Source organism: Empidonax traillii, unplaced genomic scaffold (genome assembly GCF_003031625.1).
Source record: "Empidonax traillii isolate 1590-97213 ecotype Southwest subspecies unplaced genomic scaffold, ASM303162v1 scaffold677:size394641, whole genome shotgun sequence".
NCBI classification, from domain to species: domain Eukaryota; kingdom Metazoa; phylum Chordata; class Aves; order Passeriformes; family Tyrannidae; genus Empidonax; species Empidonax traillii.
Window position 1 is genome coordinate 70,685 of NW_020955870.1, and position 27,239 is coordinate 97,923.

At 51.8% G+C, this 27,239-nt stretch overlaps 4 protein-coding genes across 4 annotated transcripts; 1 reads left to right on the plus strand and 3 right to left on the minus strand.

Moving 5' to 3' along the window:
- Positions 1 to 668: 668 nt before the first annotated feature.
- Positions 669 to 7,565, minus strand: LOC114065576 (ubiquitin carboxyl-terminal hydrolase 42-like). The gene is made up of 12 exons (XM_027899598.1): positions 7,504 to 7,565; positions 5,488 to 5,614; positions 4,708 to 4,908; positions 4,205 to 4,315; positions 4,030 to 4,132; positions 3,855 to 3,922; positions 3,646 to 3,716; positions 3,024 to 3,106; positions 2,673 to 2,784; positions 2,271 to 2,411; positions 1,952 to 2,052; positions 669 to 1,206 (listed from the first exon to the last, which is right to left on the minus strand). Exons 3-12 carry the CDS (start codon positions 4,892 to 4,894, stop codon positions 675 to 677), a joined length of 1,509 nt encoding a protein of 502 aa, XP_027755399.1. The 5' UTR covers positions 4,895 to 4,908; positions 5,488 to 5,614; positions 7,504 to 7,565; the 3' UTR covers positions 669 to 674.
- Positions 7,566 to 12,044: 4,479 nt separating this feature from the next.
- Positions 12,045 to 15,192, plus strand: GP1BA (glycoprotein Ib platelet subunit alpha). The gene is made up of 2 exons (XM_027899595.1): positions 12,045 to 12,317; positions 12,747 to 15,192. Exon 2 carries the CDS (start codon positions 12,750 to 12,752, stop codon positions 14,868 to 14,870), a length of 2,121 nt encoding a protein of 706 aa, XP_027755396.1. The 5' UTR covers positions 12,045 to 12,317; positions 12,747 to 12,749; the 3' UTR covers positions 14,871 to 15,192.
- A 2,279-nt stretch (positions 15,193 to 17,471) lies between these two features.
- KLHL33 (kelch like family member 33) lies at positions 17,472 to 20,857 on the minus strand. The gene is given in 5 exon segments (XM_027899593.1): positions 17,472 to 17,497; positions 17,500 to 18,041; positions 18,610 to 18,780; positions 19,204 to 20,137; positions 20,334 to 20,857. Coding segments are annotated over 5 exon segments (2,196 nt in total). The 5' UTR covers position 20,857.
- A 2,646-nt stretch (positions 20,858 to 23,503) lies between these two features.
- On the minus strand, positions 23,504 to 26,549 carry NDUFA11 (NADH:ubiquinone oxidoreductase subunit A11). Its single transcript, XM_027899599.1, has 4 exons — positions 26,440 to 26,549; positions 26,265 to 26,357; positions 24,557 to 24,679; positions 23,504 to 23,702 (listed from the first exon to the last, which is right to left on the minus strand). The coding sequence occupies exons 1-4, from the start codon at positions 26,519 to 26,521 to the stop codon at positions 23,590 to 23,592; spliced, it is 411 nt and encodes a 136-aa protein (XP_027755400.1). The 5' UTR covers positions 26,522 to 26,549; the 3' UTR covers positions 23,504 to 23,589.
- Between the last annotated feature and the right edge of the window lie 690 nt (positions 26,550 to 27,239).

Consider the following 27,239-nt stretch of genomic DNA (forward strand, 5'->3'; position numbering starts at 1 on the left):
CCAGGAGGTCACCTGGAGGGTGAAGTCACCAAGGTGTTCTCACCTCTGCTTCTTGAGCATGGGCACCTGAAGCCACTTGTCCATGACCATGCACAGAGGGCTGTGGAACATGTCCAGGGATGGAGCCTCCACGGGCTTTCTGTGTAGCTTCCACTGGTGCTCAGCACCTGCACAGCACCCTTTACACTTCCCCTTACTGAACCCCAGGGGGTCTCTGTCAACCCATCTCTCCAGCCTGCCCAGGTCACTCAGCATATCAGCACGACCCCCTGGCCTAAGCGTCACTCCTGCCAGTTTGGTGTTCTCTGGCAGTTTGCTGAGCATGCCCTTTGCCCTAGCAGACAGACTATTAGTTAAGGAAGATGTTAAGCAGGATCAATTCCGGTGCTGACCTCTGGGAGACACCAGAGGTCTGGCTCTGCAGTAGACTTGGTGCCCAACCGTCCAGCCTGTTTCAGTCCCATTCACTGTTGGCTCATCCAACCCACATCCCTTCAAATGACTTGAACTACATATTTTAAAACAAGAGATTGTCAGATGGGCAGATGCAAGGAAACAGCTTTCAAAACACCATCATACAAACATCCCACACTGGGTATTTCCACCAATCACCCCAAAACCTAAGAAGGAAACAGTCATTATTCAAATTATTCATGCAAGGACAACAAGCAGTTTTAATTCTGGCTTTGGTTCTTCTGCCCATTGATTCCAAATGAGTGTTTCCTCCTCTTCTTTGCTGACTGGTGGTAGTCTGTGATCTCCACAAACCGTCTGCGGAGATCATAGCCCTGCCGTAGTGATCTACCCTGTTCTCTCTGCCTTTGCAGTGATTGCTCCTGAGCAGCACTGGGTGCAGGAGCTCTCTGGCAGCTTCTTTTGGAGGGTTTTGAGTCTGTGCCATCCTGAGGAGTGTGGTCACGTCCTGGAGGACTAGTTTTCTTCCTTTTCCTGCCTGTTGAGTTGTCGTAGTCAGTGCTATTGACAAACCGGCTACAGCGATCATTGCCCCTCTGCAGGGATCGACTCTGGGCCTTCTCCCTGGCATTCTTCCTCTGACAGCAAGTCAGTGTCTTCCTGTCAGGCAGACCCTGTGGTCCTGCAGAACCAGCCTGCTTGCTGCTGCCTTCACACTCACTCAGGAAGGAATGGGCATAGGATGGTGTCAGTGAGGAAGCTGCCATTTCTCTCATTTTCAAATCAGAGCATCTGGAGAAAAAAAAGAGTGACCTCTGTTTAGGGCATTCCTTGCAAACTCCTCTGGGTTTCAGTAATTTTCTTGGAGTGATTTCTACAATAGAGAGAAGACTTTACCAAAGTCACCAGTGGGAAATTCGACTGGGGACTTCCCACCAGGTCTGCCCTTGTCAGAGCAAGTCCTTATCTCTATGCCTTCCCTGGCCTCCATTTCAGAGAATCCCAGAAAGGTTTGGTTTGGCAGGGTTCTTACATACCACCTAGTTCCAAACCCCCTACCATGAGAAGGGACATCTACTCCACCAGGTTGCTCCAAGCCATCCTTCCAGGGATGGGGCAGCCACATCTTCTCTGGGCAACGTATTTCAGCACCTTACCACCCTGACAGGGAAGAATTTCTTTCTAGTACCTAATCTAAATCTTCTCTCTTTCACTTTGAAATGTTTACCTCTTGTCCTATCACTGTATTCCCTGATAAAGAGTCCCTTCCTATCTTTCCTGGAAGCCCCTTTAAGTCCTCTTCTCTATGTGAACCAGTTTGAGAGGGCAGAAAGGGAGCAGTTTACGTAGGACAGCAAGCCTAAAGCCCAACAAGGGAAGAGAAGGATTGGTGTGGGGTAATTCAGAAATGACAGCACTGAAGGATTCACTGAAGGAGGAATTATTTCCTGTGGCCCTTCTCACACTCAGGAGGGTGAAAAGACAAATGACAAATCCAGGAAAAGGAAACGTTTGAACATGTGACACTGGTTATTACCTGGCATAGAACAGCAAATAGGCTTGCTGCCTGAGAACTGCATGGATGCCACAGTTATCCACAGACTCATCATCCATCTTGTACCACAGTCCATTGCTGGCCTGCAAAGGAAGGCATCCATCTCTGGAAAGGAACTGCAGGGTTTCTCCACAACACCACAGGTAGAAAAGTGCCGAACCAAGGGTAACACAAAACCAAACACAATCCAGCCTCAAAATAGACCTTCTTCCCCAAAACCCTGGTTGCCAGTAACACTAATGGGAAAGTTTGTCTTCCCCAGCACACATTTTTCCCCTTCAGGAGGGAAGTTGCTCTTTACCTTTGTGTAGCAGAAAAAGTGTCCATCGAGGCAGGTGTCACCGCTGTGCACCACAACGGCATATAAGGAGTAGAGGAGGGGTTCTGCAGCTGTGTCAGACATGTATGGCAGAAGATCCAAGTACTCAGGATACTCCACAAACTACAGAGAGACTGTGTCAGAAATTATCCGGAACTACCATATGAAATAGCCTTCAACACATAATGGTTTGGGTGGCAGGAAACAGTTCTCAGCCAAAGCAGCTCTGTCAGAGCAGAGTCCAGGCTCGTCTTCCCACAGGAACTCTCCTCTCCCCATAAGGGAACATGAAAAACCCAAAATGAGCAGCTTCTGGAAGAGTGTACTGCTTTGGGGAACATCGTGCTCCAGGAAGAGCAGGTTGCACTGCAGTTGCATACTCACCGTGCTGATCTTCTTGCCAGTGTGATCAGCAGCCCTTTCCAGACACACCGTGAAGACCTTTGGCACATGATGGACTGTCACTCTCTTAGAGATGGTAACCTTCTTCTCACACCTTGAAACGAAGCACAGAACCAAATGCTGAAATGCACCCTATCTTGCCACAGCAAGGCCAGAGAAGCTTCTGTGTCTCATATCATTACAGTATTTTAAGGCTGTTCCATGCCATAAGGTCACATTAAAAAAAGCTGCACCTCATTATTGTGCATTAAACCTCCGTGAGGATTTGATTCTGTATGACGACATGGAACTCCTTCACACTGGAAGTGTTAATGTCATTAGAAATTGTCTTACTTGCTACATTTGAAGCAGCTTTTTCCATCCAGCTGCTTGGGTGTCACAAAGTCCTCCAAAGCTGCAGTGAGGGATGAGGCTTCCTGGATGAGTGAGAAAGGAGCCACTGAGCTGTGAGAAATATCCTCACCCAAACACTTCTGAGGAGTCGATAAGAAAATCCAGGCAGCTAATGCTGAGGAGACCCACCACGACCACACAGGAAGTGTCCAAAAGGAGGCAGAAGGAGGGTGTGGTGCTAAACATTTCCTTCATGTCCCAGGGGTTCCTGGGGCCATCAAGAGCTTTCTCTCTGTGCCACCACTCAGTTCAGCTACTAATGGTGTGCAGGGTCATCAGTAGTGAATACTGATTCAAGCCATCAGCCTGGGAACCAGACAGATGTGAAGGAGGGCGAAGGAAAGGAGGAGGAGAGTATGTCAGGGGCGCAGAAGGAATAATGCTACTTGGTCAGCTTAGAGACAGCACAACTAGGAGACCACTGCCATGGCCTCTGCAGAAGGATGTCCATTCCCCTTCCCACCCACCACAAAGTTCTCTTGTGCTCGCAGGATCCATTTTTAAGACAAATGGTTCAGTTCTGGAAAGCTACCTCCTGAAGCACAACTGCAAGCCCTCTTACTTTGATATCCAAAAGGATATGCAGGAAGGTCTTGTAGGAATCAGAAACTGCTTGGCACCTCAAGCATGTGACTGGAAGAAAAATCAAAATGCTAAGTGAGGGAGGAACTAAATTGACAGTGATAGTTTATGCCAGTCACAGGACCATGCTGTTTATCAGACAGAAGGGCAAAACCAATGTCAAGCAGAGCAATAGTTGTGGAAATGTACCTCTGGATTTCAGAAGGCCCCCAAATATTTGATGAACAATGGTAGTTGTTTGAGAAGAAATGTCCAAGCTGGAAATAATTGGCAAGGAAGAGAATTATAAGGTTTCCTTGATGGGAGCACATCAAGGAGTCCAACAGGCTTGGGAACACTGAAGAGGTTATTTACTTATGCTTACTTGCTGCTTCCACCCAGACAAGCTCTCTGCATGGCCTTGAGAGCACAGCATAAGAACTCAAAGGCATCTCCGGCCGTGTCAGGCTCAAATTCTTCTCCTATGACTAAGAAAGAAGTTAGTAGTTCCACCTTGCAAGAAGAGGATAGAACCTGTTGAAGCACCTGAAATTACTTACGTTTGAGGTCCCTGATGACAGCCTTAGGCCAGATGGAGCTGGCTGAGGAACGCAGGACCTTCCTAACATGTGCTTCCATGATGCACATCATGCAGAAGCCTTGCTGAAAACCTGAGGAGGCAGGGAGGGAAGTTTCTCAGGTTAGCAAATCCCACCTAGCCATGGGAAACCTAATGGAGATCTTGAAGTTCTAACAGTCTTCACTCCTCTTGTCCCAAGGTGCCAATGTCCCAGCAAGCCCAGCTCATTTTAGTGCACAGAAAATGTTCTTCAGAGGGAGGCTAAACTGGCACACAATAGTCCAAGAGGGTTTAACTTGCAGGAACAGAGACATGGGGCTAGAAAGAGGTACCCTCCTGAAGATAAACACACCTCACTAGGACAAGTGTCTTCATGGGGCTGCCAAAGAAGGGTTGTTTTTCTCCTAAATGCAATTCCAGGTTCTGGGAATCCTTGGGATGTGCTCAAGAGATTTACAAGGAGATGTTCCTAAGAGTACTCACACAACTGGCTGTGCTCACAAGAGAGCAGGTAGTTGGCCAGAGGGGGGGTGTAGGTCAGGCACTGCAGGATGACGTTGATGTAGCAAGTACTGCCCAGGTTGCGGAGTCCCGGTCCAGGTCTCTGTCTTTGCTGCCAGTCCATGCAAATCTCCTCAGGGGAGAAGAGGATCCTTTGTGGTGGAGTCATTCCCTCGGCAATGACTGCAAGAAAATAACATTTGAAGAGATGTGACAATATTGTTGCTTGAAAACGTATTCAAATCTTGAGTTCTCTATAGGAGCACCAAGGACATCAGCTCTAACCGCCAACTCAGAAACACTGGGAAAGCCTAACACCCCACTGACACCTGCTGGCAGGGAAACAGTTTTGGAAAACAGTCTGTTCCACTGCTTAGTCTGCCAAAAGTCCAACAAAACCACACTCTGATTTCTGGCCCTCAGGCTACCTCCCTTTCCTAGAGCCTTGGATTTTCAGGCCAAGTCTTCCCTTTTTCGGTCTGTAATTAGAAGAAGACAAGGAAGTACCGAGCAGGGACCCTATGTGTGACAGCTCGTTCTATGATCAATGTCCTCTTTCAAAGTCTTGTGTGTAGTGGCAGAATGACCAAATGCATATTCTTGTGTCTAACCAAAGCTACCTGCATCAGTCTGGCTGCTCTCAGGAAATACCCAAGATTTCACTCTAGGTTGTCAGGGCATTGAAGCTCAGGGATGAAGTGCCAGCCAGGTTGTCTATGAGCATTCACAAAGTTCAAGCCTGCTGGTAAAGCTGAGACTCACAGGAGTTGCTTCCTGTTATGACTGTTGCTCCTCTCACAAACAGATGGAAAAGCTCTGGATAACAAAGGATGTCCTCCAGAACAAAGATCCTCCCCCAGAAAGATCAGATCAGCAGTAATCCCATCACCTGTTGGGAAAGACTGTATTTGTAGCTCAACATTTAAAAAACCCCAAATGTGACCCACAGAACAGCTTCAGCTGTGAAAAGGGTTTCATTGCTGCTTGTAGCTGCTGCTAAGGACAAAGAATGCTTGGAAAAATACATGCACACAAGTAGCAAAGAAAGGAGCTGAGTTATCTTGAAAGCCAACTCAGTCCAACTAGGTTTTGTAGGCCTGCTTCTCAGGATACCAAACATTGGGCAGGGGAAGTCCAAATTGCTGGACAGGTGCCACATCTCTGCCCCTTTGTGACATGAGGCTGCAAGGGGGCATGTCATCTTGTGTCCACAGAACCCTGTGGCTGCCACAACCTGGACACTTCTCACAGCTGGAAGTCACTGGACCTCCCCTGGCAAAGGTCTGTTCATCCATCAGCAGGGCTCCTGTCTCTTCCAGGAGCTGCAACAACTGGAAGAGTTCAAGGCTGCTGAGGGCTGTGAGCCTGATCACTGCTGTGGCTGGCACACTCAGGGTGCTGGGGGTTTCTGTTTCATTCTTCCCAGGTGCTAGAATGTGTCCTTGAGACTTGTATCCAAATCACCTGGGCTCTAATGGTTCATTTCCAATGAATTTTCTCTGCCCTCGAGGTCAGCTTCAGGCTGACACTGAACTAGCAGTACCAAAGGAACAACTTCAGCAACTGTGCTGGGTGGACCTTGCCTGACTGCCAGGCCCCCACCCAGCTGCTCTCTCACCCTGGCTTGCTCATCTCACGAAAAAGCACCAGGATTCTTTGGAATCCACCTGTCAGGAGAGCATGTTGGAATCCAAAACCTCATTTTAGCTCCTAAAGGGCTCAAAGCCTTATGTTCTTCATGTCCAAAGCCTCATTTGGAAGGTGCAAAAACTGATTTCTAGAGTGTAAAATCCCAATTTTAAGGCCATACCTTTAGTATTCATATATTTTAGTAACCATAGTCCTTTCTTAGGACATGACAGTTTCATTATTATGGCCCAAGAACTCCTGGTTAAAGTCCAACTCCCCTTGTTTAGGCACACACCCCAAGACTTATCTGAAGGGCTCACGGTGTTGTTTTGAAGGCCGCAGGTCCTATTTGGAAGGTCCTTCATCTGTAGGGTCCAAAGACTCATTTGTGAAGTCCAAAGCCTTTCTTACAGAGCCCAAAAGATAATCATTCTTGGGCCCAATCCCAAAGAATGGCCAACCTCAAAGGATGCTTTGATGCCACAAATTGTCTGTGCCCCTACAAAGCTCTGGAGGTTTAAAAGAAGGCTTTGAGCCTTCCAATTTGCAAACTAAGCCCTAAAGAGGAAGTTTTGGTCCCAGAGAGAAACTCTGTGGAAAGTAAAAAGGGAGTTCGTGCCCAAGAATTACTCTTTGGACTCTCCAAAGAAGGTTTAGGACTCTATAAATGAGCCTTTACCCTACAAATGAAACTTTGGACCTTACAAATCAGGTACTATAGGTGAAAAAGGTAATATAAGACATGTTGGAAGACAAGAAATTAGGATTTTGGCCCTAAAATGAAAGCTTTAGGGACAAAATATTTAATAGGTGAGATACTACATATGACCCTTTAGACCCTGGAAAGGAGGTGAACCTACTGGTACCTCTCCTGCCCCAAGAAATGAAGCTTTAGGCTGCACAGGAAAGGTAAATGCCAGCAACAGCTTTCTATCCTGGTTCCTTTTGTGTGGAAGCAATCCCTGAACACGTTCAGTTTTGGACCTCAGCTCTTAATTTCTGAGGTGGTTTCCTGGAAGTGGAGTGGGATCTTTTGAGGTGGGTTTCTTGCTTTCTGAGGAGAGCAAAGGGAACTGCAAGCCGCATTCCATAGCCAAGGGGACTTCCCACTTCTCTGGGTGAATGAGGAAGATACAGGTGTTGTCCCACCTTGTGCATCAACAGCTGTTGTTGGGTGTTGCCAGCCACTGTGTCCCAGGCAGCCATTTGCTGTGGAAAGCAAAGGAAAACCAAATTTCATTCTGCATCTGCTGGCTCTCAACCCTCCAGCACCCTTGGGCATTGACAAGCACTGCTCTCCCCAGCCCCAGATGTAAATACCCTCAAGGTGGCTGGAGTCGCCACAACACTGCAGTGGTGGGTCCTGGTGACACTCCTGTGGTAGCTGCAGATATCTGTGCCTCTATGGGTGATGCTGGGCATCCTGAAGGTGGCCTCTACCCTCTCCCAGAATTCCGTCTTGGTCTGCCTCACACCAGTGGGTTAATCCTCGGTGGCAACAGCCATGACAGACATTCTGCAGCCCTTAAAACCTGAAGCTCCCTGTCTCAGTTGTCCCATTTGGGAGGTAGAAATACCTCAGCTTGACCAAAAAGCTATTGAAGCCAAGCCACCTGCAGCCAGACTGTTTGGGCTGACCTGCTTCCAAACAGTGTGACATGGGGGACACCCACACTGTCACGGAGGAGGAAGGATGACTACTCTCACCCTCCTTGTAGTAGCTCAGGACCTACTTTACTCATAAGTGCATGAGGAAATGGTTGATTGATGCTTAAAAGAAGGCTTTGAGCTGGCCAAACTACAGACAGAATCCTAAAGATGGGGCGTTGGTCCCTGACAGGGAGGCTTCGGAAACTAAAAAGGAAGGTTTGGGGCCAAAAATGAGCTTTTAGACTTATAAATAAGGCTTTGGACCTTGGGCCTTAAAAATGATGCTGTGGTCCCTCTAAATGAGTCTTTGAACTTTTAAAGCATAAACCTTGGCACATATAAATGAGGTTTTGTAGTCTAGAAACAAGATTTTGGACTTTAAATAGACTATTTTTCTCCCAAATACTGATTTGGGAGTGCTTTGGTGATTTGAAATGTATGCTGGTCTCCATACTTTTGAGGATTGCATCGTATAAATAGGGTTTGTGCTTGAAAAACATGGGGTTGAATCTGAAAAATAATCCTTTGGATCTTGAAATTGTGGTTTGGGCTCAACATTTTTTAATAGTTTTTTTGTTTGTCATTGAGATGAAGATTCAGATCCTGACCCTAAAAATGGGAGGCGTTTTAACTAGAACTCCTCGGTGTTATCAACGCTGTTCTCAGCACAAATCAAAAACCCATCCCCTATACGAACTACTATGAAGAAATTTAACTTTATCCCAGCCCAAACTGGGATACAGTTTGGTTTCCAATAGCCCCTTAGGCCCTTTTAGGAAACTAATAGGAATCATTTATGGATGAAATTTCTTGTTTTCACAGGTCAACATCTGGCAACCCTTGCTCTTTCCTCTACAGCTAGTATGCAAAAGCCCCACATCAGGGATTTAAGAATACATGCCACATACCCCCCACCCCACCCCCACCTCTCCCAAATGCCAGAAATAGTCAAACATTGACAATCAGTCTCTTCTGAGATGAGAACAAATTACAACTTTATTATAATAATATACACTTATTACAATGTGTACTTGTAATTACTATAAACTCAATAAAAGCAAAACCATACAATAAGGAATCTCTTCATGTAGAGAAAACAGGATCTGCAACTTGGCTCTCAGTGGAATCAACCCCAAGACCAAACCCAATGGAATGATCTTAAAAGTCGCTATTTTTGGAGTTTGAACCCCACATCCCAGCAGGCCTAAAAATGTAAGTCTACTTTGGGACAGATACATTAAAATCTACCCCTCAACAACAAGAATTAATAACAGCTTTAACAAGATAAGAGTCTGAATGCCTTTGTAAACTAATATTCATACAAAAAGTTCACACACTGACACCCCTCAGAAGGAATCCAATGCTTCATACTCATGCAGCTTCTGCTCTGCTGGCAGCTGTAACTGCTCCAGCCAGGACTCTCCTGTCACTGATGAGTTCTTCAGGCTCAGGGTATTAGCATTGGAGTATTCTGGAAACACCACAAATGCAGAGAAAAGCATTAGCTAGTTCATAAGAATGGATATTAATATGTAATTACATGGCACTTCAGAGAATTGCTTTACAGATCTAAAAGCCAAATTTTAGCTTTGAACTTTTACCATCTCAACACACTAACAACACCTTTCAAGAAACCTTCAGTATTGATAACCAAACAAAGGTAGCAAAATTATTCTCACTTTTTAAATAGTTTGAATGCCAAGAGGAAAATGGTCTCAAAAGTCAGTAAAGGAGTCTCCTAATGCATAAAGATTCTCTCCTGATCCGCCTTAAGTTGCTTTTGCTTCTGTTAGGCTACAAAACCAGTAGACCTTTGGAGAAAAACAAACCTTTGCAAAGTCTCACTTGCATAAACCAGATTAAAATCTGACTTGCTCATCCTGCAACAAAAAGGCACTTTGATAAACATGAAAACTTTGTGCCAGTGCTCTGGGCCCACTGCATTATAACCTCATGTCATAGAACCATGGAACCACAGAACCACACTGAACCACAATGTCATAGAAACAAATCTGAATTGGAAGTGACCAATCTGGATCATTGAGACCAACTCCTGCTCCTGCCCAGGACACCCCAACAATCCCCCCCGTCCCTCAGAGCGTTGTCCAAACGCTCTTGGAGCTCTGGCAGCCTTGGGGCCGTGCCCACTGCCCTGGGGAGCCTGGGCAGTGCCCACCACCCTCTGGGGGAAGAGCTTTTCCTGATATCCAACCTAAACCTCCTCTGACACAGCTTCATGCCATGTCCTTAGGTCCCATCTCTGGTCACCAAAGAGAACACTGACTTTGTGAATTCCCAAATCCTGCGCCAAGTCAAGGACTCCATCCCTGACTGTTGATGTGCTGACAACCTAGAGTAAATTCTGGGCTATTTCCTGATAGCACCCAGACTTACCTGGGGGATTTCCATTAGACACAGAGCTTAAAATATCTTTTCAAAATATAGTGCAGACACAAGAGAGCTCAGTGTTGAGTAGGAACTGGCATGGACAGTGTCCTTCTGTGGAGGCCATGGCAGTGGTCTCCATGTAGGTGCTAGGTTTGAGCTGGACAAGCACACATAGTCCTCTCTGCATGCTGATGTACTCTGATCCTTTTGTGCTCCCTCAATACATATCTGATCCTAGGCTGGTGGGTTGTTTTGTTTTCATTATGAGTGACTCTGTACACCTTTGGCAGCTGAACTGTGTGGTTGCACAGAGATGTAGTTTTCAATGGCCTCAGAAGTCCCTGGGAAACAAGGAAATGGGGGAAGTTGTTTCTCCCGTCTGGTGGGAACATGCACTGGGGTCCTGTTGTCACAGAGGCTGGGGGATGTGCTTCTGGTGGGGTGCAGCTCCCTTGGCTGAGTCTTATGGTCCCTCTCTTGGCCCCCCAACGGAGGGCTCTGCCTTTCTCCCACCCAGGCTGTGCTGCCAGCTCTTGGGAACTGAGGAAACAGAAGATTGGTGGTTTTACCCCAGCCCATAAGTTCCCCTCAACTCATCAGGGCAGTTTTCTTGCAGTTACAGGCTTTAAAACAGCCCAGCAAAGAAATTTTCCAAGGGTACTGCCCCAAGAAAAACTCAGGAATGAGCTCTCATTTCTGTGTGGGTTGTGTCTATCCTCAGCCAGACAACCAGTAGCTTTCAGACAAGAATGGGACTATTCCCTAGGAATGGGACTATTCCCTACCCAGAAGGGATCCAAACTCTTGGGTTTTTAAAGGCAATTGTGAAAATGTGAAGTTGGAGCCTCCTTGATCACTTATCCTTTGATTTCAAGGCTCTCCTCTAGTCTGAATCTTGCAACATTTTTTGTTGAGGCATAAAAATGAAGTGGGGGAAGCAGAGCTTCCTCACCCTCAGCTGAGGACATACAGGCAAAATCTCCGGGGGTGTTTTGTTTTTTAAATGTGCGTCAGCATCAGAGGAGCTGCAGGTGCCTGGAGCTTGACCAGTGTCATTTGGGAGGATAGAAGGAGCAAGAGGTGACCATGGGGACTGGTTATCAGTATGTCTAGGTTCCTTTTTTTCCTGCACACTCCCAGAGAAGGGGAGAGCATCTTCACTCATAGGCTTGCCAAGCTGGTGAAGAGAACTTTAAACTACATTTGCTGGGGGAGGGGAACCTCAGTCCATCCCACTCCTACCAGTTTGATGCCAGGACAGCAAGAGATGCCCTGAGTCTCAAGGCATCCTGGTCCAGATGGGCCTGTGCCCAGATGTAAGAGCTTCTCCATCATCACAGGCATTTTATGACCACCTCAACCCCCTCTCAGAAGCCAAGGCCAATGCTGACACCATTGGGCATGTTAAGAACCTGCCCATTTCCACTCCAGAAACCAGTGGAATTATTTTCTCCTGCTTCTGCAGGTCCTACAGGGAAAAACAGCTTGAGTAGCAGGATCCAGTGCAGGCTGCAGCAAGCCACAACCATTTGCACACAAAGGCTGCAGTTGCCTTAGTCTTTGAAATAAAGTTGAGATACAAAGAGACGGAGGTGTGGCGGTGCGGTCAGAGCGAGGGCTGTGTGGAAGGACAGGAGATGGGTTTAGCTGCTCAGGAAGCCACAGCTCCCTTCCCACAGCTGTGGATGCTGATAGTGGGCTGCGCAGCACCCCGCTCCCGCTGCCCCAGAGCAGTGCCTGGGCTGTGGGCAGGAGGAGACAGAGCAGCAGGAGAGCAAACACTGGAAGATCCGCAGGTGAGTCCCGGTGTCTACAGGGGTGCGGGCACTCAAGGAAGCCACATCTGTGCATGGGAATCTCTTTTCGCATGACTCGTGTTCCCACCTTGTGAATCCAAATCTAGCAGAGGGCTCAGCTGGTGTCAGGTAAGAGCATACTCAGGGAGCCTCCTTGACCACACAGTTTGTCTGGGTTGGGCTGGGTGTGGGTATGCTGGGACAAGAACACTGCAGAGCCATGGCTTTGGAACGGGTGAGGACAGAAATGTTACCCAAGAGGAGAAGGAACTACTGCAGTGAGGCCCATGAGTCAGGTTCTCCCTCCCTACGGAGGAGAGCAAGGTGAGCAAACAGGCAGAAATGACATCTCCTTGCTGAGCCTGCTGTCCTCCAAGGACAAGATGATGGGATGGGTGCTGTCAGTCAGTGTGAGATTCATCCCTCCCTTCCACCCTCCTAGGGAGGAGCTGCAGAGCTCAGAGGGTCTGTCAGGGGATGCCAGCTCTGCTGCAAATGGTGCTTGCACAGGAAGAAAGGCACTGCTCACACTCATGCCCCTCAGCTCTCCTACTCCAGGCCATGCAAGTCCCTGCCCTGCTCCTGCTCACACTCGTGGCCCTGATGCCCCCAGCCCAGGCCTGCCCCTCGGAGATGAACAAGGTCAAGGACCTCCTGGAGGTGAACTGCACAGGGAAGGCTCTCAGCACAGTGCCTGAAGACTTGCCTGCAGACACGGGCATCCTGCTGCTCAGTGCCAATCGCCTGGTGTCCCTCTCCACCTCCGCCTTCCTGCCCCTCAGCCAGCTGCAGGACCTTGACCTATCCGACAATGGGCTGACAACTCTGCACACTGGGGCCCCGCTGCCATCCCTCAAGGAGCTGATCCTCTCCCACAACACGCTGGAGGCCCTGCCCGCCCTGCAGGGCCTGCCCGCGCTGACCCGCCTGGCTGTGGCCCACAACAGCCTGGTGACACTGGCCCCGGGGGCTTTCCGCACTGTGCCACACCTGCAGGACCTCGACCTGAGAGGGAACCAGCTGCGCACGCTGCCCAAGGAGGCCTTCGCAGGGCTGAGGGCACTCGAGGACTTGGACCTCTCAGACAACCTCCTGGAGGAACTCCCCAAGGAGCTGCTGCAGGATCTGAAAAAGTTGGAGACCCTCTGGCTCTCAGGGAACCGTCTGCAAACCCTGCCCACCGATTTCTTCCCTGAGGGGCATCTCTTCATGTATGTCTTCCTCACTGAGAACCCCTGGCACTGCGACTGTGACCTGCGCTACCTGCGGAGCTGGATCCAGCAGAACGATGGCAGCGTCTATCAGCCAGAGAGGGGCCTGGAGGAGACAAAGGTGGAGCTTGCCCCCAGGAAGGTGCTGTGCCACAGCCCTGCTGAGCATCGGCAGAAGCCTGTCATTGACTTCAAACCCAACTGTGGCAACATGGGGGATGCAGATGAGGGTGGAGAGGATGACTATAATTATGGGGAAGAAACAATAGAGAAAACTACCATGACCACCTTCTCCCCACATCCATCCATCCCCAAAGAGCACACTACTGTGTCCTCTCCTGTTACCTGGCCTCTCCTCCCTACCACCAGACCTTCCTTGAGCACCCCTTGTACCTCCACCCTTGCCCCAAGCACTTTGCTTGTGATGCCCACAAGCACCAGAGCCCCCAGTACCACCACTCCTAGACCATCCAATCCTACAATCATATTCACACAGACCCCCAGCACTGCCATTCTCAGTGCTACTCTTACCAGCACCCTGCACAGACCCACCACCCTCGTCTCTGCCACCTCACTGTATACCACCATGAGCAGCACCCCTCCCACCAAGAGTGGCCTGTCCCAAACCACCCTTGCTGACAGTACTACCTATGCCACTCTTGTGGCATCCACTGGCACATTTCTCAACACCTCCACAGCAGTACCTTTGACTGCCATGCTGGAGGCCTCTTCCATTGCTAGATCTTCATCTCCTCATTCGATGTCAGCCACCACCATGCTTTCCTCTTGTGACCCAACACCACCAGTTCCCCTGGACCCCACACGTTTCACCCAGCCTGCCCATTCCTCCCCACCTGCACCTCCTCCCCTGTGCCCGTGCTCCATCCCAGGACAGGCTGCACCCATGCTGCATTTGCAGGCAGGTGGGGGAGGTCCGCAGTGGGGGCAGTGGCTGCTGAGGCACTGCTGCCTGCTGCACTGGGTGCTCTACCTGTTTTCCTTGGCTCTGCTGGTCCTGACCATGCTAGCTTTAGCAGGCTGGCTGGCTTGGATGTGTCTGGTGGGACAACCCTTCTGGCATCAGTCCCTGAAGACCCAAGACGTGCAGTATCCGCTGCTGGGGTGGAGGGAGTCAACAGCAAGCCCTGTGATGCATCTCAGCAGCTTCAAAAATCCCCTCCAGCGCCCCACATTCTGTACCATCAAGGAAGTAGAGTTATACCCTGAGGTCACCTACTGCACAATTAAAGATCTGGGGATACAGCGTAGTCCTCCTGCAAGTTCCTCCTTCTGCACCACAAAGGAGCTGTGGGTCCACCATAGTCCTCCACGCGCTTCGGCCAAGCCTTTCTCCAGGAACCTGACGGTCACAGACCTCAGCTTCCTGAGGACCCTCTCTGCTTATAGCCTGGACAGGGGTGTCAATGCCATGGGAGATGTCAGAGTGAAACATGCTGGCAACACCTTATAAATACTTCTGTATGCTCAGAGGAAGAGATGGAGGGTTGTGGCTCTGCTTCATGCATGCTTGTTTTACATGGGAAAGATCTGCTTGCCCAGAGAAAGCTATCCAGCTTCTTCCTCTAGTATTCTCCACCAGCCTGAGGTTTCTAGAGCTAAAATAATTACTTGGGTATTTGACAGGGGAAGATAACGTCCTAAATTGGTCAGTGATATTTTGGGGCTGCCAATGCCTGGTTTCAGGGTGAGGAAGGGCAAGCAGAGCTTCTGTTGTGCTCTGTGTCCCAACTGCTTCTGTTCAAATGATGCATGCAAAGATGTGCTAAGCTTTCCACTCAGTGCCATGTTCTTAATCACATAATAAATATTGTGTGCTTGAATTTCAAAGCAGTGCTGGTTTTATTTCACTGGACCTGCCACAGTACTGGCAGGGCACAGTTAATGACAAATTTGTCTTCGGTACTTGAAATAGTGAAGATGGAGAGGAAAAGTCCATGGAATCATAGAATCATCGAATATCCTGAGTTGGAAGGGACTCCCAAGGATCAAGTCCAACTCTTGGCCCTGCCCGGGACACCCCAACAATCCCACCCTGTGCCTGAGAGCATTGTCCAAACACTCCTTGAGCACTGGCAGCCTTGTGGCCATGACCACTGTCCTGGGGAGCCTGTTCCAGTGCCCACACGCCCTCTGAGGGAAGCACCTTTTCCTAATATGCATCCCAATCTCCTCTGATGCTGCTCCAGCCATTCCCTAGGGTCCTGTCACTGGGCATAGAGAGCAGAGCTCAGTGCCTGCCCCTTTGCCTCCTCTTATGAGGAAGTTGCAGACACCAATAAGGTCTCCCCTCAGTGTCTTGCAGTGTCCACCTCTTGCTGAACAAGCCAAGTACCCTTAACTGCTACTCATGCCCTTCCCCTCTAGACCCTCCCCCATGTCTGTGGCCTCCTTTGAATGCTCTCTAATAGCTTCAGATTCTTCTTGTATTTTGGCATCCAAAACTACACACTTATACCCAGATTCCTGACTTTTGCCCCAAATGTGTGATTCTTCCCTATAGTACTGAATCACATGGGAAAAGCCTCCTACTGGCAGGTGATAAGGAAGGTGTAGGTGTTGGTGCCTCTACATGACCCACCGTGGGAGTAGGACCCAAATGGGAGAGTAGGATGGGAGGTTTGGGAGGGGACAAAGCATTCAGGGACTGGCATAATGTTGTGACCACCTGTGCAGATATCACATAAACATTTTGGGAGGTGTGAAAAAGAGACAGTGGTCATCATTGATGGGGGTCAAATGGCTGGCCCCAGCACTGGTGCACAAATGCAGCAGCTGGATCCTATGAACCACTTTTGCAGCCTGAACTGCTGTTGCAGTTCAAACTGCCCCAAATGTATCATCCAACTGCTATGGGTCAGCGTGGCCTTCTGCCAGATTAACTACTTGGTCCCTAGGAACATATACCTGTGCTTGGCCAGCTGGGATGAGTGTTCATCTATGTGAGCGTGTCTGCTGGTCAAGCTCTGGCTGTGCAAGTGTGCCCATGGACGCACACACACACTGCGTTTGTAAGAAGGCTCTTGTCTGTCTGTTGGTGGTGTCCTCCAACCACACTGTCCTGTCTATTTCTGTGAGCAGCTCCAGTGCTGTCACGATCTGCAACATGAACAAGGCCCCCAACACTGCCAGCTGGGGAGCAGAACTGTGGAAAAAGACCTGTTTGTCTTCGTGGACAGAAAGGTGAACAAGGTTCAGCAATCCACCCAGCAGCAAAGGGAGACAAATGGAACCTGGGCTGGGTTAACAGGGTTAACAGCAGACCAAGGGAAGTGATTATCCCCTTCTGCTCAGCACTCGTTAGACTACACTTAAAATACTATTTTGGGGAGCCATGAGAACCTCCCCACCTTCCCCTACATGTCTGAGGCCACTCAGTTCCTTCCCCAAAGGTACCACTGGTCCCCAGTGTCTCCCAGAATCTGCATTACCTCTGCCTCTCCTTTGCAAGTCCTCCCTGGGATTCTCTCACTTCTCCATACAGCACTCCAGGTCACTCCAGGAATCCAAGTCATCTCAAAACCACCCAGGAACGCCAGAGCCCCTAGGACCCCTATCTACTCCACTGTCAAGTCCCCCAAACCCTGGCACCTCCAGGACTCTGTTCCCTCAGGATCCTCCATGCCCCCCAAGATGTCTTTCAGTTCTGAGACACAGATCCCCTCCCCCATGCCAGTGAACATAGGCACCCAGAGCCCCAGTGCCCACCACACACTTCCTGATCCCCACCACCCATCCAGGACCCTCAGGTCATCAATCTCCTGCTCTCCTCCTGTTTCTTGCAAGAAGCACCTGGGTGTATGGGTTCCCCACCAGAAACAAGAAGACCCAGACAAGCAGTTCAGGAGCAACTTTTATTCAACTCAGGGCTGGGGGGGAAACTGGAGGGGGGGGGGGGGAGTTGAGTGTTCCTGGAGACACAAGGCTACAGAATGGGGAATCCTTGTGTTCCAATAGGATCGCCACAGTCTAGGTCATGTACCCTGGGGGTGAAGGGTTGATGCTACCTGGGGATCCCAGTATGGGGTGCACTGTTTTTAAGGCCTCCTAAGTATTATTTGGAGTTTGAGGTGATCTCAAGGGGTCCTTAAGGCTGCTGGGGCCACGCAAGGCAGTGGGTACAGTGAGGACACAGGCCTGTAGGTCAGTATAGGCATGGGGCAAGGTGCCTCGGGTGATCCAGCGCTGGGCACCTGGCTGGTAGGCGTGGATCAAGTGCGTGTCCTGGTAGGTCTCATGACTGTAACCTCCCAGTACAAGCAGCTCCCCTCCCAGCACAGCTGCACCCCCAACTACATGGGCACGGGGCAGGGGGCTGAGGACAACCCAGATGTTCTGCTTGGGCTTGTAGACCTCAAAAGTCAGCTGGTCCCTGTAGCCAGTCTGCCCAGCCCTCTGGCACAGGCCCCCAGCCACGTAGAGCTGCCCACCTGCCTCCTCCATGATGTGGCCAGCTCGCTCGCCATTCATGGGGGCCAGGAACGTGGCAGATGCACCCGGGACATAGCGCAGCAGGGATGCCTGGCACTGGCACGCGTCATCACACCCACCCGACACGTAGAGTGCGCCGTCCAGGGCACACGCCGCGTGCCCACACAGAGCCGTCAGCAGGGGCTGGCACCTCCTGGGCAAGGAAAGAGGGAGGGGTGAAGGGCAGGTTAAGCAGCACTGTCCCACAGTGACTGACCACCCAGGGGTTGCCCAGTGAGCCATGTCTCAACTGCTGAGCAGACAATGCTCACCAACACCCAGTGAGCCCAAGTGGGCAACATCAGCTGACACAGAATAGATACCCAAGGGACACCGCTGTTCAACGCTTTGTAGTACCCACACCATTGGTCAACCCACAGTGAACTCCTTCAATGAATAACATTGGCCAACACCCAACAGAGCACCCCATGAACATTCTGCCAGTGAGATGAATCAAATTATTTGTCTCATTGGCAGATGGCCAACAGACCTCCAGTAAACTCTACTGGCCAAAAACTCATTTGCCACCCACTAGGCAACACCAGCCAACATCCAGTCCCAAAGGGACACAGTTGGTCAGCACCCAGTAGACCCCTCCCAAAGGCCACTGGAGGCCCATCCTCCACTGGAGGCTCAGTGACCCAAAGCACTCAGTGGGTACCACAGCCAAGGCAAGAGGGTCCGAGGTAGAGGGAAGCAGGCATCTGCTGGAGCAGCCTCACCTCCAGGTGTCATTGGCCAGGTCATAGCACTCCACAGTGTCTGTGCAGTAGAGCTCTCCTGAGCTGCCCCCCAGGGCATAGATGAAATTCCCAAGTGCCACAGCAGCAAAGTAGCTCCGTCCACATGTCATGCTGGCCAGACGCTCCCAGGAATCATCCATAGGCTGGTACCTGGGTTTGAGAGGTAAAGTGGCAAGAGACTACCTGTTACCTACAACACCAAAAGCTCATGTTGGCACCGCTTAGGGCAACAACCCACCTACAACCTGTCAGTCCCAGAATGCCTTGGGGTCACATGGTAGCCTTGCATGGGAATATCCCCTCCTTCTGGGCAATACCAAACCCATAATGACCTGAGGCATCTCCAGATAGGAGCCTCCCAGCCTTATCCCCAAAAAGCATGTAACACCCAAGAGTAGGAGGACACCTCTCAGTCCTACACCCAACCCATCCCAGAATGCCTTGGGCCCACTTGACCAGCTGCAATGCCTAATATCTTGGGTCCACGGGGCAACTCTAGCTCCACCAACACCTCCTCTGATCCCGCGATGTCCTGGTGCCACATGGCAGCTCCAAGTCCTCTGTAGCTCTCACCTGTAGACACTGGTCAGGGTGTCATGGACCCCGTAGTAGTGCTTTCCGCCCAGGACGTAGAGATTGTTGCCCACCACAGTTACAGCATGGCGGAAGCGTGGGCCATCAGGAAAGTGTCCCAGTGCCCGCCACTCAACCTGCTTCACCAGCCCCACAGCACTGAGGTAGCGGTCTGCAAACCAGAGGTGTCTGCTGGGCTTCCGGGCAGCCAGGTTGCCCGTCACTTTGTCTCCACCACAAACCACCAGCACCTCTTGCAAGGAACGTACCCGGCACGGCAGCTGAGCCATGGGGGCGAAACTTGATACCACGAGCTCGCGGAGGACCTTCGGGTCAGCTACCCCTGCAGTCACAGATGGGACCTTCTTCAGCTCCAGGCCAGACATGAGGGCAAAGCGAACAGATGACAGGACCTCCTTGGCTAGATCCTCCTGGCCATCTCCGTTGGCCATAAGCCACCGGGAGGCTGCTTCCAAGGCTTCCAGTTCATGGAGGACATTGAGACCATCAGAGCGGAGGAGGCGAATGAGAAGGTGTGCAGGAAGATCTAGGAAGGCTGGTGTAGCCACCACACTGGGGAAGGTGGCCAGGATGTAGTTCTCTGCTACGTGGCCCACCTCGTCCAGCCCATAAGCCACAGCAAAGGTCAGTACATCTGGGACAGTTTCTGGAGTCAGGCCATGGGTGAAAACATCCAGGCAGAGAGTGAGGAGCCCCCAGGCCTGGTAGCGCAGGGAGGTCTCAGCTGCCTCCAGGACCATGGGCCATGGCCCTGCTACAGCTCCTGTGTAGGCAAAGGAGAGGAGAAGGCGCAGCTCGGCTGGGGACAGCCCCGTGACCAGGGGGGCAGAAGGGTCATGGGTGGCCTCCCGCATTGGGCAAGTGAAGAGGGCTCGGAAGAAGTCACAGGAGCAGCTCAGGGCCAGGCGCTGAACTATGGGGAAGGAGGAAGAATGGTGGGGGGCAGAGGGGGACCCTCTGCACTGTGCAGCCCCCAAAACTCAAGTGCCAACCAAACTCCCAACTACGCCAAGGGGAGCAGCCCTGCAGGCACCTCTAGAGCCTCATCCCCAGCAGAGTGCCTTGTCCCCCTCCTCAGCCCTTCATAGGGACCTCCACCCCCAGCTCACCTGGAATGACCTCGTCCCCTGCCTGGAGCTGGAGGTCACAGCCCAGACCATTGGCATGCAGCTGCTCCATGGCTCTTAGTGTCTCCCACTGCTCCTCCAGGGGCTCAGGTACTTCCTCCTTGAGGTCAATCTCCAGTCGCAGGGTACAGGCGGCCACCAGCCGGGGGGCCCCCAGGGCCCGGGCAGCCTCCTCCACCTCCTTCTCCTGGCCATGGGGCACCGTTCCCTGATAGGCAAAGGCGAGCATGGCCCGCCAGCCCTGCAGTGTGGCCCCAGGTGGCAGAGGGACATGGGGTGGGGGGTCCTGGTGAAGCTCTCTGGTCCTGCCCTCCAGGAAGTGGAGGAAGAAGGAGCTGATGGAGGCCAGGACCACAGCATGAGCCTTGTCACCCTCTGGTCCCACAGCCACATCCACCAGCTGCCCCATGGTGCGGAGGTTGTCAGCCATAGCCAGGAAGTGTCCAGCATGGGTCCCATCCTTCAGGCTCCACTGGGTGGGGGTTGACCCTTCTGCAACCCACATTTTACCTGTGGAAACACATGGAGCAGGAGGTCAGGGTGCTGTCCCCATAGCTGGAGCCTCTGGCCCATGGCAGGAGTCCTGGCTGGAGACATGGGGTCCTGCTAATGGCACTGCCCCATAGCAAAAGCCACCAGATCCACCACTAAAAGCCTCTACCTCATGGCCAGGGCCACCAGACTCTGCTACTGCCCCATCACTGAATTTGATGCTCCTTGGCAAAACTGCAGCCCCATAGTTGAGACAAACAGTCCATTTCAGTGCTCCACAGCTGAGCCTGATCCCCTCATCTGCTGTTGTATTAAATACGAGGACAACCATAATAATAAAACTGGGCACTCTATGATGATGGCCTAAATTCAGCTTTTATTGCTCCATCCAGAATATTACATCTTGTTCTTCACACAGCTGCACTCACACACTGTCCTGTAGAATCTTACATACTAACACTATTCTTAGCTCTGTTACCTATAATTTACCACTAGCCTTCACATATGATTGGATGTTCACCTCTTATTTATATTTTTTCCTGTGCTGCTAGGCACTGCGGCCTTGCTGCATCCTCCGACAATCTGTTTCATCACTGAACCCTTAGCATGAAGCTACTGCCCCACAGCCCCATAGCCCAAGCCTCTGTGCCCAGTCAGACCTTCAGTCCTACAGCAGAGGCGACCAAGCCCTTCCTCTGCCATTGCCCCAGAGTTGAAACTACTGATGCTCCAAGAACAACAAAGCCGCTGGCCCCTGGCACAGCCCCCATCGAAGGGCCTGTGACACCCGTGTGGTGTCACCCACTGCCTGCCATGTCACACTGCCTGCCGTGTCACACTGCCTGCCCCACATCGCAATGTGTTGTCCTGAGGGTTGTCTGCGACGCTGCCTGTGCTCCTCGCAGCATGGACTGTCGAGGTGCTGCCTCTGGTGGCTCACACTGCGCCGTGCCGGTGCTGCTCTGTGCCCCCCCGTGCTGCCTGCGTGGTGTCGCGTGTCCTCACCCAGCCCAGCACAGCATTCACCGTGTGCAGTGTCCTGCACTGCTGCGTGGCGTGGCATGCTGGGCCGTGCATTCGTTCCCCCCTTACCGCCTGCTGCTGCTCCGGGAAGGTCCTGTGACCCCCCAGGAATGTGCCCAGTTAATTATAGCCCAGGCTGGACACGTGGCCCCAGCCAGGAGCTGGGAGGGGCTCATGCAGAGGGAGGTCCGAGGCCCCAGAGTCCTGGGCTGGGGTGGTGGGGTCACCTGTTCCCTGAGGACAAGCAGCAGGGTCAGGTGAAGCTGCCAGGAGCTTCTGTAAACCCCAGGTTACCCTGGGTAGGTCCTGCTGGAGGTCCCTGGCCAATCAGATCCCCCTATAAATCTTATTCACCTCCAGAGCCCAGGGTAAAGCAGGGCTCTCTCAGAAGTCCTTGGGTAGGAGACAGACACCCCCATGGTGGAGGGGTGAAACCTCTACCACCACCACCCACTGCGCTTCTGAGCTGCAGCCCAGCCCCAGTGACCCACACACAAAGAGCTGAGGGTTCCAGCCCCAAGGGCACATGGGGATACCAGACCTTTGGCCCAGCCAAGTGCCCCCAGGACCACCCTGCCCCCCACTCAGGACCCCCACTGCCCACAGAGAGCACATACCAGAGCAACACAGCCTCCTATGGCTGTGACTGTGTGTCCCCCCTCACTGTCCCTTCCTCTTTGTTCTCTGATGCCCCAATCTCCTTGTCTCCTGTTCTCTCCCCTCACACCCCCACATTCCTGTCCCACACCTGTGTCCCCCATACCCACATTCTCTGTCTCCATAACTCACACACCCTAATGTCCATCTCTGTACCTCAGTATTCCCATGGGTCGAGTTGTGCCCCCAAAGATGGGGAGCCTCTCCAAGTCCATTTTTCAGCATTTACCTAACCCTGCCTGCCAGGCTTTTTTCCTTCTATCTAGTTAGAATTTCCTCATCTACAACTTGTGCTTGTTACTTCCCACACTTTGCTGCACACCTGAGCCTGCCTCTTCTGTAGCCATTAGTCAGCCCTTAACCTTCTTTTCTCCGGGTGGAATGAACCTGTTCTCACCTCTCCTTGTGCATCCTGTGCCTTCATGCTCTCCACCTTCTTGGTGAGTTTGCTGGACACAGTTCAGTTTCTTCATAAAAAATTGAACCAGACATAGCTATAAGCAAAACGGCATCCAAGGTCCCTTTCAGCTTCAGATATTCCTCAATTCCAACCCTGAAGCTGTTGCCTCTACACTTCCTGAAATGCTTTTTGGACAAAGCCCCCAGGCTCACAGACACCTTGTTGTGGGCAACCCCCGACTCCTTTCTCACCCCACCTCCCCCATCCTCAGCCCAGAGCCAGGCACCACTACAGAATCTCTGGCTCCAGACCCTCACAGATGGGCTCAGTGTGGTACAATCCCAATCCCTATCACAAAGTCCCACAGGACCCACTCGAAACTACAAGGATCACCCTGAAGCTACAGCGCAGCCCTCACACCAGTGCACACAATGCCAAGACACAGAAGCAAAGCAGCTCAGCGCAGAAATCGCTGCAGGAGCAGCAGACACGCAGCAGATGCCACTTCCCCTCCAGCAGCTCCAGCTTTCTGCACCTCAGCCCAAACACCAGGAACAGCCACACAACACCACAATGTTGGGACAACTGCTGATTTGACCAAATCTTTATTACACGATGTCCTAAGTAGACTGAGCATTAGGAAGCCACAGGGAGGAAAGGTGACATTTACAGCTTGGGAGGTCCTGTCAGCCTCCAGCCCTCCTTGTTCCCGATCTTCATGAGGGCCGCGGTGATTCCGAACCCCAGACAAGCCGTGGTGCCGGTGAAGTAACTGTGAGCTGGAGAAAGCACATCAAACCAGAAAAGAACCTGTTAGGGCTCAAGTTCTGTGCAACAGATCTCAACACTCTGCCATTTTTCATCGGTCCCTTGACCATTAGCAACACTGCCTGCCCTGAGAAAGTGGAAAAGCAACCTTTTTATAAAATTGAGTTTTCTCATACTTTTAGCTTGCAATTTAAAATATAAATTTTGATAATCCTCTGCTCGTCCTCTTACATGGGCAATCTTAAATGGTTCATTTGAGTGACAAAAGTAACAATCACTGCTTTGATCTCTCATCAGGCTCATCAACTAGGACAAGTAAAGACGAATTCTATTTCACTACAATTATAACTTAAATAAATCCCTCATTTCTTAGGTTCAAGTCTGAACGCCTACAGAAAACAGAGCTGTGTTAGCATCTGCAGGAGCTGCTCAAGCCTGACAAAGAGCCAAAGGAGCAACAGCAGTAGGACACAGCTTGTCCCTCAGACCACGTGAAGAATTCATAAGGCAGATATTAGATTGTACTTTCTGTGTAAAATAAATCACATGTTGCCAAGAAAACACGTATTTCCACAACTACATTTTTCATATCCTGCAATTTTCACGTATAACTGGTAGTTCTAACTGGCAGTATTAGGTCAGCCCTGCTTTCATTCTGTGCATCACTTTATGTTCCCTTCCGTGTCCCCCTCCTGTAGCCCTGTTTATGTACAATGGAGTGCCAACGAAACTGCCATGAATCAGAGGCTGAGATGAATCTTTACCAAACAAGCCTGACATCAACATTATTTAACATTTTTCACCAACACAAAAACTTCTAAAACCAGCAAGGGCTCATTTCACTGCAGGCATTGTCCACAGTTACCTCTGGCTCCCACGACAGCTCCTGCTGCACAGCCACCAATGAAATAGTTCAAAGGATCCTCTGGTTCCTCCCGGACTTGGGCACTGAGGCAGGTACTTAAGCCAAACACAGCTCCCAGTGTAGCTGTAACAAGAAGTAAAAAAAACAAAACAACCCCCTTAATGACTCAAGAATTTACACTGAGCACGATTTTGATAGAGCAGCTACAAGGGACAATGAAGCAAGATCTGCTTCCCATTTCCCAGGGACATCCTATCCCAGCCGCTACAGTGAGACTCCGCATCCCTGTCTCATCCAGCTCCCTGGGGTTCCTCCCCCTGCGCCATGCTGGACCCCCAGAGCCCCCCCCGCCAGCAGATGAGGCACCAGAGGTACCTCATGAGGCACAGCAGGAGGTACCAGAGGGGAGCAGCGGTGTCTCTGCAGCCATCTCCCCACACCTGCCCGGGCTCTGCTCTCAAACTCAGTCCCCAAGTCCCTGTGAACCCGCCCCGTGGAGCACTGTGCAGAGCAACCCCAATGTCTCTGCTCTCCCTGCAGAACATTAGTCCTGGCACTTTCCTTCTCTGCCTGCCTGGGGCTTACAATGACCTCTAGGTGGTAGACAAATGGATTGAGTTTGTAAATTATTCTTTTTTTGTAAATTGGTTTTGAAATTGAATTAAGTATTTTGGATTGCATTAAGAAACTGCAAAGTAGCAGCATTCTGTCTACTGAATTATGCACCTCGTCCCCACACTGATACAGCTGCAAACTTTGGCAAAGACCTGTGTCAAAAAGACCTAGGGGAGTTTCAACCATGCAGATCTGCATCTGGAGCAGTCCCCCGAGCTCCCTGCTCCTCTCTTCACCGTTTGCTTTCTCTTCCAAAGACAATGCAAGACAATTACAAGGTTTCTCCTTGGCTATAGAGCACGATGGGAAAAAAACCCTATTTACTTTCCTTTTGTCACCAAAAGCATTGCAGTACTTTTCAGCAAATGCCGTTTATCAAACACAGTGCCTAAACACACGAAGTAAAAAAATAAGTTTGCTTCCACTATATTATTGCCCATAAACTGGCTGGTTTGCAAATACAGAAAAAACCGTCTTTCCATTTCAGTGTTTCCGGCCAAACCCCGATCCAGGGTCGGCAGAGGAGAAAGCCACGGACACCGTGAGGGCGCGGGCGGACCGGGCCGAGGCGAACACGGCGGCAGAGCGGGGTCCCGGTCCACCCCGCGGTGACACCGCCCGGGCCTGGCCCTTACCCACGGTGGCACCGCCCGGCCCTTACCCACGGTGGCACCGCCCGGGCCAGGCCCTTACCCATGGTGACACCGCCCGGGCCCAGCCCTTACCCATGGTGACACCGCCAGGCCCTTACCCACGGTGGCACCGCCCGGGCCTGGCCCTTACCCACGGTGACACCGCCAGGCCCTTACCCATGGTGACACCGCCCGGCCCTTACCCACGGTGACACCACCCGGGCCCAGCCCTTACCCATGGTGACACCACCCGGGCCCGGCCCTTACCCATGGTGACACCGCCCGGGCCTTACCCACGGTGACACCGCCAGGCCCTTACCCACGGTGGCACCGCCCGGGCCCGGCCCTTACCCATGGTGAAACCGCCCGGCCCTTACCCACGGTGACACCGCCCGGCCCTTACCCACGGTGACACCGCCCGGCCCTTACCCATGGTGGCATCGCCCGGGCCCGGCCCTTACCCATGGTGACACTGTCCGCCGCCGCCGTCTGCAGCGCGGCCAGCGCCGAGCCGGGCCGCAGCAGGATGATGCGATACGCCGCCCCGACCAGGCCTGCAACACACACCGCGTCACCGCCCGGGCCCGGGCCCCGCCCGGCCGCCCCCCGCGCCCCCCGCCCGCCCCCGCTGCCCACCCGCGGCCGCGCCCACGCGCGTGGCGAGCCAGGTGCGCTGCGGGCACTGCTCGCCCTCGGGGCCGTCCCAATAGCCCGCCATGGCGGCAAGGGCACGGCGGAGCTGCCGCGAGAGCACGCGCGGCCCCGCCTCGTCCGCGGGGGCGCGCCCGGGGAGGCACCGCGCGGGCACGAGCTCCGCCCCCCGTCCCCCGCCCCGGGATCCCCCGCCCCGGAACCCACAGTCCCTGTCCCGCCCCGGGACCCCCCGCCCCGGGACCCACAGTCCCTGTCCCGCCCCAGCCGCTGCCCAAGCGCACCCACACAACCATTTTCCTAAAGAATTTCTACCTCGTGTTCCCAGTTTCCCCAACCGCAGCTCTCAGGCTCTCTGCCCAAACCGGGGGCTCTGACTGCCGTTTGTCAGGGCTGGCTGCTGGGGGGGCGGGGCGAGGTTTGTCGTGTTGTGATGTGTTTTCTGGTTTTGGTCACTTTTTGGGTTTTGGATTTTTAGTGTTTTTTGGTTGGTTGGTTGGTTTGGTGGTTTTTTGGTTTTTTTTTTTTTTTTTTTTTTGGGGGGGGGTGGTGTGGTGTGGTGGTTTTGGGGCTTTTTATGTGTGTAGGGTCTAAAACTTTAAATAGAGCTTGGATCATTTTTTATCAATTTTCAAGGATTCGGTTTAAATTCTCTGGCTGTCTCTATGCTGCAGTATGGCCCTTTTTTTCCCTTCTGTAAAAATAAAGATGCTTTGACACACTCGGGCTATACCGATGTTTTTATGCATTTATTTTTCCAGCTGTTCACAGTTTGCTAATAAAAA

What these genes read in the sequence shown, in the direction of transcription:
- LOC114065576 (XM_027899598.1), bottom strand. Translation starts at nt 4,894, where the DNA reads ATGACTCCACCACAAAGGATCCTCTTCTCCCCTGAGGAGATTTGCATG. An exon ending in TGTCATCAGGGACCTCAAAC is followed by an intron (nt 4,133 to 4,204) that starts GTAAGTAATTTC and finishes CTTCTTTCTTAG; the next exon opens with TCATAGGAGAAGAATTTGAG. An exon ending in CTGGCAAGAAGATCAGCACG is followed by an intron (nt 2,412 to 2,672) that starts GTGAGTATGCAA and finishes GTCTCTCTGTAG; the next exon opens with TTTGTGGAGTATCCTGAGTA.
- GP1BA (XM_027899595.1), top strand. Translation starts at nt 12,750, where the DNA reads ATGCAAGTCCCTGCCCTGCTCCTGCTCACACTCGTGGCCCTGATGCCC.
- NDUFA11 (XM_027899599.1), bottom strand. Translation starts at nt 26,521, where the DNA reads ATGGCGGGCTATTGGGACGGCCCCGAGGGCGAGCAGTGCCCGCAGCGC. An exon ending in GCGCGTGGGCGCGGCCGCGG is followed by an intron (nt 26,358 to 26,439) that starts GTGGGCAGCGGG and finishes TGTGTGTTGCAG; the next exon opens with GCCTGGTCGGGGCGGCGTAT. An exon ending in GGCGGACAGTGTCACCATGG is followed by an intron (nt 24,680 to 26,264) that starts GTAAGGGCCGGG and finishes TTCTTGTTACAG; the next exon opens with CTACACTGGGAGCTGTGTTT.